This window comes from Dermacentor albipictus, chromosome 5 (genome assembly GCF_038994185.2).
Source record: "Dermacentor albipictus isolate Rhodes 1998 colony chromosome 5, USDA_Dalb.pri_finalv2, whole genome shotgun sequence".
Classification (NCBI taxonomy): domain Eukaryota; kingdom Metazoa; phylum Arthropoda; class Arachnida; order Ixodida; family Ixodidae; genus Dermacentor; species Dermacentor albipictus.
In genome coordinates, this window is record NC_091825.1 from 167,285,676 (window position 1) to 167,300,285 (window position 14,610).

A 14,610-nucleotide genomic window follows, 5' to 3' on the forward strand; every position below is an offset into this window, starting at 1 on the left:
GCTTATTGCATGCGCACACGTCTCCCAGCTCTCTCCTCCCCCCCCTTTGTGCCCGTGAGAAGATGGTGTGCAGTTCCCTGCCTTCCTCTCTTGTGAGCGGGAGAAGACAGTGCCACATCAAGCCACCATCCTTCTCGAATCACTTTTGCACCGCTCGCACCTACAGCATACGGTGCATGGCCGTGATGCTAGCGCACGTGGACTTTATACTTAATATCATAGCGATGCCAACAGCAGAAATTCGCCTGGAGTGTCCATATAATTGCTATCACAGTAATAGTAATTTATCATGCATTGAAGCCTCTGCAGTTGTACTGTGATGGCAGAACCACACTCGTGCTTCACAAGTCAGCTCCTATTTGCAGCTTCTTTCAGGATGGGCTCAAGACAATCGGTCACTTCAACAACTACATTATAGAACTGTCAAGCAAGCTACAAAAGCTCAGGCAGAAGCAGGATGAGGAGCGGAAGAAACTCGTCGAGCTTCGAAACACACTGAGGAGTTCACCCTCCCTGGATATCAAAGATGTAAGGATGGCTGTCAGATATTTTGTTTAGTTACTTCAAGCATAACGTCATTGATAGGCACTGATTTCAGGAAGGGGGAAAATGCATGTAAAAACCGAAGAAATGGGCCGGTAACTTGTGTATAATGTTGAATTCCAATGGCAGAGTCGGAGCAGCCGACGGACTCTGCGAGCGAGCACTCGACTCTGGCGCAGAGCAACTCCTCCGGATCCGCGAGTGGAACACAACCTGCGCCGCCGGAGCAAGGCGGAAGCGGAAGTTTTATCACAAAGTTACCCAGGATACCTTGTGTGTTGTCATTTCCTTCCGCTGTTTGCTCCCAGCACCGCTGCACCGGTTACTTCTCTCTTCAGTGCCGTTCACCTGTTTTTTTTTTTTTTTTTAAGTGCGGAATGGATATCTCGTCAAGCGTGCAGCAGCTTTTGCTTCCTCGAGAGTCGCGACCGGTGGCTCCTCCCAGCAGACAAACGTGGTAAAAGAAATACGTCACGCAGAGTTCCGGTCCACTTCGCCGATTTTGGCGGAGCATCTTTTTCTGCTTCACGGAGTGACTCCCGCTCTGAATCCCTTCCGACTCTCTCATTGGAACACCTTACTCCCGCCCTCACTCTGCCATTGGAACAAACTTGCTCCGAAACGAGCAGAAAAACTTGCTCCGACTCCGCCATTGGAATTCAACATAATTAAGATAATGCTGAGAAAAATGCAATCTGCAGAAATAGACACGGAGCAAACATTATTGTACTACATCAAATAAATAAAACAATATACTTGTCCATTTTTGGAGAAAGTAGAATTTTTTTTTTTTATATCTGGAAGATAAGTTCATTTCAGTAATATATGTTGCTGGGCTAGTCGGTTCATACTGAACAATTTCAGACCATTAGATTTATGGCCACTTAGCGCAAAATGGAAACAGAAAGGGAAGGGGACATGTTGAGTGACTGTTGTTCATAAGGTCATAATTGCTAAAAAATTGTTCATAAGGTCATGTACATGCTAAAATGACAGTAGTGGCAGCAAACAAGGATTTATTGATGCTGTTTATCTCAGATTTCATCCTCATGTAGATGCATGCACAAGAGTACAGATCGAATTCCTTTATTTCTGGTATCATGTTCTTAACTTATCTGGGGAGCAGCTATCGATAAATAAGCTGGGCATTCATTCATTCCATTTGTGGAAAAGAACTTTTGACCTAATTCGCAGCATTCTAAGACGTAACAATTTCCTTATGCCAAGTTTGTGTTCACGCTGATTGCTTAGTTAACAATAGTAGCAATAGTAGCTTTGCAGCACTACCTGTTACATAGCAGAGATTTCAGAATGATACCATAGTGAAATATAACTAGCAGTCATGATCATACTTATGTCATTGGCCTCCTTATGTGTCTATCTAGAAGCTTTTGCAGCAAAGATGAATTGTGCATATGTGTTTGTTCTAAGATTCTGTGCCTTTAGTCTTTAATATAACATTCTAATGGTGCAGGTATTAATGCTCAGTTTGCTGTGACTTGCAGAGATTTCTTGCTGGTGCTGATCTTTAGCAATTTGTTGCTGAAATTGCATGTTCTTGTCTTATGCTCTGGAACAGGTTAGCTCCATTGGCTACAGCTTACATCAGCCACAGGGGAACCAACATTATGGCTACACGAAGATTGGCTACTTGCTTAAGAAGTCTGATGGTAAAATGCGCCGTGTCTGGCAGAAAAGGAAGTGTGAAGTGAGGGACGGTTATTTGTACATATCTCACTCTGATGTAAGTAACTCTTTCTTGGTTTATTGCTTGTAGTTATTTTATGTCTCTTATTTTACAAACAAGTTCACAGCGTACATGTACATGTACGCTGTGAACAGCGTACAGCGTACAGACTTGTACATGTTACAGAAAAAATGTAAAAATGTAACTAAATACATTTATGTCTAAAAAGTAATTGAGCAAAACAAACCAAGCCAAACAAACCAAATGTGCCAAGCAAACCTACAAAGCGGTCGCTGGTCCACAAATCATGTCTTTCAGTGCAGCGGACTGAGTTCATGAAGTGACTTACTAACAATCCGTTTGGCTTCGCTTGTGTTGTTTGCGAACACCTGTGGTTTATGGTGGATTTGCACAGTGCTCTGACGCGTGCAATGCAGTGTCTTCAGGGGATGTTTCTTGGTCGCGAGTTGCTCGACAACTTTCCCTTGTGTGGCAATTGTCAAGGATCCCTGTGCAGTGGTAGAGTGCCGCTGATGGCTACTTGCAACTTAATTCTTCACGTACAGTAAGATACATTTGACTTTCGTGTTCTACTGATTCCTATGAAAGAGGGATCAACCATATTTTCTCTTCTCTCTCAGCCAGTGGCTATATAAGTGATGAAAGAAGACATTTCAAATTCAATGAAAACTCTCTTTAAAGGCCAACTGCAATGAAATTTTCGACCTTGCAGAAAGCTGTTTCAGATAATTTAGATAAGCAGGAGCCTCTATGCAAAATCTTACGCTTGAAATACAGGTCAGTCCCTCACAAAGAGCTTGCGAAAATTGATGTTTTTGATACCGAAACTGAAAAAAAAAAAATGCCGCCATTATCGCCAGATGGAAGTGATGTACAGTGAAGGATGTGAAGATCGAGCACCCGTGCTGTCAGCTTTCCTGGCTTGTATTTCGTTCCGGTGTATCAGCGAACAGGTCCTGCATGTCTGCTGTTGGCTGTTTCGTGTGCTGTGACAATGCTGTTGCGCGCTGGCGATGTTCTTTTAATGCGAAATATCCTCGGAGTCCATCCGGTTTTCTTTGTCCAGTTGTGTACGTTCAACAGCAGGGCCAATGTGTTCTGCCTCCACTCGAAGAACACATTGGGGTGGCCAAGCTAAAGGTGCATTATAGTCCGGCTTAACGTGGACACGATCCACGCGTGGCGTAGTTACGCTGCATCGACAAAAATTGGACACTGCACAGTCTAGTGTGGCTGGCATGGGAATAGAACATGCCCTATCGCATGCTGTAGCAGCTGGAACAGGGTGCATCGATCACTAGCTTGGCTGACCAGCAGCATGCTGAACATTTAGGTTCACTAAAGCGAGCATGTTGTATTTGTGCGTTTGACAAACAATTAAGCACTCGCTCACTCTGTACTTGTCCACTATCGCTGTGGCAACAACTGATCGCTGCACTGCTGTGTGTAATGTTTAAAGCATGGGTAAAATTTTAGTGATCTTAGTGTCTCCGGCATGATATATCAAACTTCACCGGCCGCTGCCTGACACGCTGGAGGCACCAGACTTGTCGACTGATCAGACCGATCAGACAGCTACTGCCATCTGTAGTAAAGGATGGTAAGTAGCTGAGGCTTGGCATGGCCAAGCTTGAGGGGCTCACTGCTAAGTGTGTAAACTCACTGCCAGACAGGCCGGACTGCGGCTATGATAAAGCTTTGCGTGTTTCGCTCTGGCAGCATTGCATTCCTACATGACTTGCCGCTCCATTTACACCATGGCTGCTGCGTCACGTTCTTCGTGACAAATGCAGCATGCGGTTCCTCCTCATTTCTGGCACTGTCAGAATGGATTTCGTTCGTCTTCTTGGGCGCATCTGATGTGAAGTGCGCGAAATATAGTGAGGATGATGCTCTGCCGGAAATGTTCACTCGAGAATATCGCCCTTGAACACACTTTACCTTTGAACGTTACCTTTGGTTTCTGTGCGCTATCGCGGCTTATAGTACTTATAGTCGCCTCTAGAAAGCGTTTGCCAAGCAGATCAATACGTTGAATTCGGGGGGTGCACATCACGCCCTTCCTGTGTTGTGTCCGGAGTTCCGCAAGGAAGTGTCCTAGGTCCTCTTTTATTTCTGATCTTTATAAATGACTTGCCCAGTAATATTAGTGTCCCTGTCAGACTGTTTGCTGATGATTGTGTGATGTATAATAAAATTCAGGATAGTAATGATCAGGCCAATTTACAGTCTAGTTTGCAAATAATTAAAAAATGGTGTGACGACTGGCAGATGGAACTAAACGCAGCTAAGTCTGTTGTTATGTCCATAACGAGAAAGAAAAAAATTTTGCGTTACCCTTACAATATAAATAGCATAACTATTAGCAGAGTCGATAAACATAAGTATCTAGGAGTAACGTTCACTTCTGACCTCAGATGGAATCAACACATTGACGCTGTATGTGGTAAGGCCAGCAAAGCGCTCTGGAGCCTAAGACGGAATATAAGTGCGTCGACACCTGAGGTCAAAATTTTAGCCTATAAATCGTTAATACGTCCTATCTTGGAGTATGCTAAAGCTGTATGGGATCCCTACACTAAATCCAACCAACAAAAGATTGACAGAATCCAGAGGTTAGTATCAAGGTTCATATTTAACAAGTATCGCTACTGCCAATCCCCCACTGAACTTTGTAAGCTTGCCGACTTACCTCCGCTAGACTTACGTACCAAGTATGAGCGACTGAAACTAATTTACCTTATCATTAATGGTCACTTGCTTGTCGACAAACACAACTTCTTCAAAATCTCGACAAATGAAACATCCAGACATCGTCATAGCCAGTACATCACACCCCCTCAGGTCAGAAATGACTGTTTTAAGTACAGCTTTGTCCCGAGAGGCATTACGGAATGGAATGCGCTCCCCGACTCTGTCATGTCGGCCTCATGCGTTGAGGAGTTTTTGCAATGTGTACATGTTATTCTTTTTGCCGCTAACTAATATGTATATCAGAACTTTGTCAAAGGTGTATCTGTTCATTTTGTTTCTTATTTTGGGGGGGAAGTTTGTAAGGTGCATAAAATCCAAACCGATTCGCGTCCCTGCTGAAATGTCTGCTGCTGTTCATTTACTTGCTTTTGTTGTCATACTGTATCCTTGTATGTGTTTGTATTTTCCACTCCTGTAAAGGCCCTTCATGGGCTGACAGTATTATTAAATAAATAAATAATAAATAAATAATAATAAATAGATCTTGATACAGTACTGTGCTGTTGAAATGTAGCTTGTGCAGCTTTGTCCACTGCAGTTTACATGCTCTGTGCACATTGGCTGATCCGCATGGCACTTGCCTGCTACACTGCGGTGCGTGTTCGCACTCTGAAAGCTGGGACAGGAAAGATGTGTTCGGCCTTCCTCTACTCAGCGTTGTGTACTGCACAGCCATTTCTCGTGCTCGAGTACGTATTCGAGCACCCTACTGCCATACAACACATTGGCATTCTTGCAACAGCTCAAAGAATGAGTGCAACAGATAGAACGCATACCGAGAGAGACGCCCATCAACTCGCAAATGATGAGCGAGCAATGCACCTGGCTGCCTAGGCACAACATGGTGCAACTGAGAGATCAACAGTTGCCTACTGTTCTTGAATATTCGGCATATCTGCATCGCTACCGCTTTGCCGCCAACTGCATGCGTCATCTGCATAGACACCATTTAATAGCTGCTAATAACAAAATTAGGCAATTACCAGTCCTGTGGCTTTGCCAAGATTAATTTGTGAGTACATGCTAGGCGTTTATAGTCAGTTTAGCCCAAGTGAAGTTTTGTTGCAGTTGGCCTTTAATGAGAACAAGCCTCAGGTTAGGGAGAACCACGGTATTACTGTGTTTGGCTGGTTCTGGAGCTTGCCTTCAATCCTAGCTTCACACAGACCGAACCTCCACAACTTGTCTGGAGATATTGCAAAGGGCACTTTACTTACTTGAAAAACCCAACCCAAATAACCTGTGAGCATGCCCTTATGTCAGGCGCCACCCGACATTATTATGACTGCAATGGATGTTTTCGCATGTTGGGTGGGGTCCAATACATGACTGACTGCAAAGGGTTAATAACATTTAATTAATTATGTACAAGTCTGGTTTAAATGTGGAATGTTAAATTGAATTTTATTCCGCATCAACAAAAAGTTAAGAGGAGGGCAGGTAAAAGCTGTAAAAACAGCTTGAGGAGCCCTGACCCCCTATCACACAGGGAAGCATAAAAGTGTGCGGCTAAGGGAGTACAACCTACTAAGAGGAAAACACTTGCAGGAGTTATAATATGTCACTTGAAAAGGGTAGCCAAAGAAATAGAAAATCATCGTATCACATCAATATACAAACATTAAACGCAGTTGTTTTGGTGATGTACTAGATATGTCAATCTTATTTTCTTTTATTATGTGGTTTAGAAGTGTAGGCAATTGAAATTTTAACATTTGATTTCCGTAATTGGTCCTACATTTGGCGACGTACCACATTTCAGGATGGCGCACATTATAGGCAAGGAAGTTTTTCTCTAGCCTTGCTAGGTTTGTCATGGCATCATTATTTTTCAGCAAACCGAGTTTATATAAACGGCATAGCTTGTAATCATAGATTGATGGAACCTGAATGATGTGGTGCTTCTTAAACAATTTGGCACTGTGGTAGTGATATGGGACTTTACAGGCTAGGCGTAGAACACTTTTTTGCAAGACGGAAAGCTTGCTGGTGTTTGAAGCTGTTGTAGTTGACCATACAAGAAACGCGTAATTCAATAGGGAAGAAAATAAAGGGATATATATGAGTATGCTAACAGAGGTAGGAAAATAGTAGCACTGACGGCGCATAATGCCGGTTGTCCTAGATAGTTTATTAATAATGTAGTTCATGTGATCATCCCATGTCATGTTTTGTGGAAAATATACGCCCAGTGATTTGAAGCTTTTTACAACTTCAATTTTAGAGTTATTTCATGAAATGTTGGGACATACGTGTGGCGGGGGCGAAATAAAACAGCCTTCGTTTTATTAATGTTTAGTTTTCGGGAATTCATTTGAGCCCATGCATTAATTTCAGACAGTGCGCTATTCACTTGACATTCCAAATCGGCACACAATTTGCCTGAAAAGAATAAACTTGTATCGTTAGCATAGATTATATAAAAGTTGGTGCAAAAGTTGCAATATTTCTGTCAGGTTCCCTTTAATAGGAAGTGTATGCAAAAGAACTACAGTCGAACCCAGATATATTGAATCTGAAGGGGATCACAAAAAAGTTCGATATATAGGTAATTCTATGTATAAAATAAAAATATTGTAAAAAAATTTTCAAGGGGATTTTACAGCTGGTTGTTCTAATGATAATATGTGTTATATGTGGGTTTCATATATCCGGGTTCGACTCTATTTGACCTTAGCCAACGAAAGCATGCATACGCTTAACTGCATCAGCAGCAACTGCCTCATTCAGAAACATGTGCAGATGTGGTGAAATGTGTCTTTAATTTACTGGATGTCATTTGTGCGTCAAGTATGTTTAGTTTTCATTGTACCTGTAAACCTTTTTCTTATAACCGCATTATTTGCAGTATAGCAAGTCCAATAACAAAACACCATGCATTCACTTTCAACCGTATTTGCAGGAAACAAAACCTCCTACAAAGCTCAACCTTCTTACGTGCCAAGTGAAGGTAGGTTCGCAAAGCTTTGTGTGCTCAAATAGTTTTTTTTTTTAATACTGTACAACTCACCATCTTTCACAGAGCCTACAAGAAGAAAAGCGTTCCTTTGACTTAATTTCCTGTGAGTAGTCATCAAATCGTCCCGTACTAGATGATAAGAGGCCTGACGAATGCTCCATGTGATTCCTCTGTGCAGATAACCGAACATACCACTTTCAAGCTGACGATGACTCAGAAATGGAAGCGTAAGTGTAACTGCTTAGTACTTACTGTCTAGGCTTTTCACTGATGCCATTCAAATTGTCTGCAGACAGATTCACAATCGACTTCAGTGTTGCCACAGTGACGAGCTCTGGAGTGGAGCAAGTGCTGCATTAAATAAGCGTCCAACAAGTTTTGTGATTGACTCTAGCTGCATGCCATAAAAGCGGCCATTAAATGATTTGGACAGATTGAATGAATTGCATGACCGCATGTTTCTTTTCCTTACATCTGAAGTTTTATTTCATGTGGAAATTAAATAAAATGAAGTGGTAATCTCATAATTTTCTCCTGCCCTTTACTTTGAAAGTTCATTTTAAAAAATACACTGACCTTCACCATACCAGTACTGACACCTATGCTGTCAAATTGTTAAAAGGAATCTGCTTGTGGCTGTTGTGACTACAAAAATTAATTAAATTCTGGGATTTCATGTGCTAAAACCACAATATGATATACACTGTAGTAGGGGGCTCTGGATTAATTTTGGCCACCTTGTGTTCTTTAACATGCACCCAATGCATGGCACACAATCTTTTTTTTTTTTCTCTCTTCTTAATTTCACCCCCATCTAACTGCGGCTGCCGCAGTCAGGATTCGAGCCTGCACTTTCAGCAGCACAATGCCAAAGCCACCAAGCCACCACGGTGGTGGGTGTGTTGAGACTACTCTATCAAACCTTATTCAGATGCAACTCAACTTCTTGTAGCCCAGTAGTCGCATTAAAGAAAAGAAATGCATGTATTTGCTTAACCCATGTGGTTAGTTCCCAAGTGTGGTATAAGCACAGGTGTGATGTTCCTTTTACATAAAACTCATGTTCATGGTTGATGATGGTTGTGAGGTGCATGTTGTACAATTTCCAAGCGGTGAAGCTTCACTTATTGTCTTTTACTGCATTCTTGTGAACACTCACTATTTATATTATGCCCACGAAAGGTGTGTATTGAGATGCCACGTAGTAGCCGCAATGGTTTTGATCAAGTGCCTATTGAGATTCAGCTAGCCATCTGAACATGGTCTTCCTCTTCTCCACTTGTTTTGAATGCCTCTCATTCTGTTGAGGCGTAAACCCAAAACGCACATAAGAACGTCACATTTTGCTCCGTGCAGACGAAGCTTGCTGGACAAGTCAAACAGGCTGTCGAAAGATAAAGGGCTTTAAACAGACGACATGCATAACTTCAGCCGTTGCTGACTGTTGGCCATCTGAAGTGAAGCGTACTATGCAGTAGGTCAATACGCCTAAGCGATCGATAACAACCTAGGGTCCAAAATGGTGCGCCGTGAGTTTTTCACCTAAAACTCGTTTTCTTATTGGCGTCCACAGCCATATAAAGTCACCAGTGTCATATATCACGTGTTGGTGGTCGTAGTGTGCTTTCGAACGGTCTTGTGAAACCAGAGTGCGCAATGAAGCAAGTTGTCGGCTGCTTTCAGCAAGAGAGATGGTCTTGAATATGCAAAGGTTAGTGAGGTTGGAAAAGGAGAAGATAATGCCTATACTCTATCTCAAAAGCTTGTTGCAGCACTGCCGAAGATACGAGGTGTACACAGGCAATATCCTTGCACAGCGGTATGTAGTTCAGGATGTAACTGGCTGATTATTGGCTACACTAGAGAGTTTTATTTTAGCTCACTACATGATATGGTACAGCGATATGTGACATGTTAGGACCTTTGCGCATGCAAGTTGTATACTGAGATTTACTGTGGCAGTTACCACCAGTAACCAAAATTGCTACCCTAACTGTGGCAACATGGCAGCGCCTATACAGCACCGACCACCCTTTTGAATCCGAATTTGTGCTTCTTACTGGCTCTCTGCACTGTCAACAAGAAACAAGTGGCAAAATCTGTCATCTCTAAGTCTTATTTCAAGCTGAGGTCAAATCATTAGGTGTGTTTTGTCATAATTATTGTGATCGGCTGTTTGTTTTCACGCTGCGAAGACTACAGACACGGCACTAAGCCATAAAACTGGTTTGATTTCTAGTTAGCAGATGGTGTCGCAACGTTAGCATTGGTGATGCATGACGATGCGGAATGCTATAAAAGCATAATTGTTCACTGCATCAATAATTTACTACCCGTACATGATGATGGTAGAGAGCAAATGCCAAGTAAACTCCGAGCAGACGCTGCGGCGCAGGTAAACATTTGTAAGAGCATTCGCCCGTACTGCTTGCTAAGGAGGCTGCAAGTTGACTGCAGGGAAAGCGTACAGGTAAAGAAAACCCTGCTGTCGCATGCATGTAAATGCAGCTTATGGTAATGGCATAAAAAATTTTTTTGCATCAGTCAACCAACCATGGAGCATGTAACAGGCTGGCAAGCAGACGCTGAGCAGATGATTGGCACAGATGAGGAGATCTTAAAGGGCATTCAGCCTTTCTATTGGTTACGAATTCATGTAGCATCCACAGTGCTGCAACCAGCTTGTGAGATGGAGTATAGTGTATAACGAGGTGGGTGAGCATAAAGGAAAAGAAGGGACTTTAGCCTGTAGTTTTGTGCTGTCAGCTAGTAAAAACGTACATAAAAAAAGGTAGCATGCTGTCCTAGTTCTTATGATCTGACATGATATACATGGAAAGCATGTTCATAAGAGTTACGTTTGTGTGTTCCGTAAGGCCATTTGTTTGTGGATGATATGGGGTGGAACAGTGAAAACTTGAAGCACATTGACGAAGCACCTATTTGACCACATCTGCAGTGAACTGCTGCCCACGATCGCTGATAATGACTGAGAGGTCTGTTTTTGAAAGGACAAAACACAGCTGAAAAAGACCCAATTTAGCTGCAGTAGCCAATGGTATATATAGCAGCTGTCTCACTGTAGCGTATCAAGTGATTTGCGCTAGCGATGATCCAACAATTCCCATTAGATGACCGAGGGAAAGGACTGAGAAGGTCCATGCCGACTTGTTCAAAAGGAGTACTTGTGGGTGGCACTGGATTTAGTTGACCAGAAGGAGTGCTCGTGGGACGCTTGTGACATTGATACTCGTTGCAGCTCTACACATACTGTTCGGCTGTCTGACTCATTTTAGGTCAGTATAAACTTTGTTGAACATGGTAGAGCGTTTGCACAGATCCCAGATGACCAGATGTTGGATCATCATGAATAGCATGCAGGATTGAAAAATGAGGACTCTCTGGGACTACCAGGAGGTATTGTGAAGCTGTGGTAGAATAGTTCTTTTTCCACAGTAGTACCCCATCATGAATGCAAACAAATGTGGCCGATGCTGGTTTTCATGCAGTAGGGAGCAGTGCCTTAAAGTGCGGTCTTTTTGTTGCTCAATCTTGAAGGTATCGTTATCAGGAAATCCTGGCTCCAATGATGTAATACAGCAGTTGAAATTGTTTGTGTCGCAGTCCATCGTTGCATGTGGCATGCCTAAAAGGCAGTTAGCATCGACATGGTGTCAGGGCTTTTATAGGAAACAGTAAAATCATGCTTCTGTAGATGAAGTGCCCAACACACAAGCCAACCTGATGGATCATGGCGATTAGCCAGCCAGCAGAGAGAAGGGTCTGTCAACATGATGAAGGGGTGCCTGTACAGGTATGACAGGAAGCGCTGTACAGCGAAAATCCATGCAAGACATTCTTGCTCTGTGACTGTGTAGTTGTTTTTAGGCTTGTTTAAGGACCAACTTAAGGACAGTTCTGACGCCAATACTGCTAGCGTCTGCATGAACTTCTGTGGGAGCTGAAGGGTCAGAGCACGGAATAGGACATCAGAAGAAACCTCAGCTCACACAAACTGGCTTCACATTCAGAAGTCCATTCACAGGAGAGACACTTTTCAAGGAGGCACGCCAGCAGATGGATGATGTTGCCAAATCTATAAACAAACTGGCGAAAGTATGAGCAAAGGCCCAGGAAACTGCATAGCTCTTCTAATGAGTGACGTTGTTAAAAAGCTTCGACAGCAGTAGTCTTTGCTGAATTGGGTCGTATGCCATCCTTATAGCCCAGAACCATCTAGATAGCCCAGAACCAGTGTTTGGTGCTCTCAAAAATGGCATTTCTTTGAGTTGAGCACCAAACCTGCTTTGCCCAAGCAGTCTAGCACAAGATCGTGATGTGCATTGTGCTCACTGAATGTGCACCGCAAATCGCTACATTGTCTAGATAGCACATGCACACTTCCCACTTCAAACCAAGCTGCATGTTGTCCATAAAGCACTCGAAAGTTGCAGTCACATTACAGAGCCCGAACGGCATCACAGTAAAGTAGAAAAGTCTGTCTGGTGTTATTTGCATCATTTTCTTCTTGTCTGCCTTGTGCTGTGCATAGGAATCTGCCAATACCCCGACCTCAAGTCGAGAGACAAAAATTAAGATGCTGAGGAAAGCCAGTCAATAGTATCATCAGTATGCGGGAAAGGGTACACATCCCTTTTAGTGATGACGTCAAGGCAGCTGTAGTCAACACAAAATTATGATGTGCCATCTACCATCCATCTTTCTTTTTAACCAGAATCACTGGTGCTGCCTACGAACTACATGATTTTTGGATTACATTCTTATTTAGCACTTTGTGGACTTGCTCATTGATAACCTTGCATTCCAATAGTGAAACTCTGTATGGCTTCTGTCGCAAAGGCTGTGCAGATCCCGTATCTATGCGATGGTGTATACGAGCTGGAGGAAACAGTGCTGGTCCCTCTTGCTATGAAAAGTCAAAAGTCTAGAATGTCTCAAAAGACTATTTGCCACTTCACAGTGCTGGTTAATACTGAGCAACTTTTTGATCAAAGCTAAAATGGAGGAGTTCGTAGGGTGTGCAATAATGAAATGCCATTTATCCAGAGAATGAGAGGCCTCTGTAAGAATGGCGAGTGACATTTGGTCTTCACGGTATGCAGTGAGTTTCAGACCATGCAGTAGTACTGGAGGTTCATTGGAGAAGCTTGCGGTCCATAACCTAGTGTGCCTGTGAACTACTGACAGCATGCAATAAGTTATCAGCCCATTTCTCTTAATGCAGTTCGGATGAACAGGCTTCATGGTAGCGTCAAATGTTCCGTCGGTGGTAGGGAAGCAGGTGTATAAGACGCACTTAGCAGATAACAAAGGCACAACTGCATCTCTGGACTCGCAAAGCTCACTTTGATGATATGGTGGCCTTTCCATAAACTCAGCTGAAAAGCCATATTCACACTAATTTCTTCCATTCGGCAGTCGACAGCGGCACTACACAGTTTGTGGGTGATTTGGTACTTCACAGGAGGGCCGACCACTGCGGGTTCAAGCTTAGCGAGCCACAGGGCTGCATCAGCTGTCCCCTCCCTTACATTTGCACACTATGCACGCAGGAGAACACGGTATTGCCCTTGGTTAGCAGAAACCGTTTGTTGTCTCTAGCGACACCCAACACTGCACCAATTCCCGGTCCCGAGCTGGCACGGGAATCAAAGGGCTCCCTCGCCAAGGGTGAAAATACAAACAGGGGTGCCGCTAGCACGTCGCTGGGAGAGTATGGCTCCCCGCGACATGCCTTTAGGAAAAGTCCCCACAGCTATGCTGCTTGCTCTTGTGGTAACCAATGGGCCCACTCGCAAGATCTCTGGCAGTCACCGTTGGCGTGGGCCTCCGATAAGTGTGGTTTGGCATATTAGAGGTTGGATTGCGCAACATTTTGACGAGACACACAGAAGAGACACGCACCACAGAGCGCTACTTGCAACTGTCGTTTTATTCCCTTATCAGTGGAATAAATACAGGAAGATAGGTTTGGCACAGTACGACCATGTGGAAGCACTAGGCACTGCTCTTCTGCTTAACCTGTGGAAAGGATCAATGCAAGGTATGTGCTCGCCATACGTGCAAAGGCACTATAGGTGAGCTAAAGTCCGATACACAAAGGGGTCAGCGGATGAAAGGAAAATGTGTACCTACCTAGTGCTGTCCCGGAGAGATTGCGCTCGCTCTTTGGACAGTGGTGAGGTGCTGCCGGCAACACAAGCACCCCCACCGTAAACCACCGTGAGTGGAGCGCCACCACCGACAACTGTCGCAAGTGGAAAGAAGAGAGGCATAGGGATGACAGAACAGGTGGATTCCTATGCAAAGGCTCTGAAACATACCTCAATCCCCACATGTTTAAAAAAAATCACGGCCCAGGATTACTTCATGCGTTGAACGAGGTAGAACAGCAAACTCTGCTGTAAATATTTACCCACCCAAGCTAAAGTCCACATTGCACATCCCGACAAGATGCAACAACTCCACACCCTGCACAACGTATTGGCACGGTACCAGCGAAACAACACTTTTCATCACAGGAGGCCTTTAAACGCAAGACTCGCCGCTGAAACAGTTGCTCCCGTGTCCACTAAGGACATTGTTGAAACACCGTCAGTTAGTACAGACACCTTATTCTTAAACA

The 14,610-nt window shown here is 43.6% G+C and overlaps 1 protein-coding gene across 6 annotated transcripts in view; it reads left to right on the plus strand.

Annotated features, from left to right (window-relative positions):
• Asap (ArfGAP domain of ASAP) overlaps positions 1 to 14,610 on the plus strand; it is a 181,701-nt gene that overhangs the window by 38,615 nt on the left and 128,476 nt on the right. For all 6 annotated transcript variants that reach the window (XM_070539292.1, XM_070539293.1, XM_070539291.1 and 3 more), the window contains 5 exons: positions 366 to 528; positions 2,123 to 2,287; positions 7,908 to 7,955; positions 8,028 to 8,067; positions 8,143 to 8,191. In XM_070539292.1, coding sequence (XP_070395393.1) covers positions 366 to 528; positions 2,123 to 2,287; positions 7,908 to 7,955; positions 8,028 to 8,067; positions 8,143 to 8,191 — 465 coding nt within the window. The remainder of the gene's footprint in view (positions 1 to 365; positions 529 to 2,122; positions 2,288 to 7,907; positions 7,956 to 8,027; positions 8,068 to 8,142; positions 8,192 to 14,610) is intronic.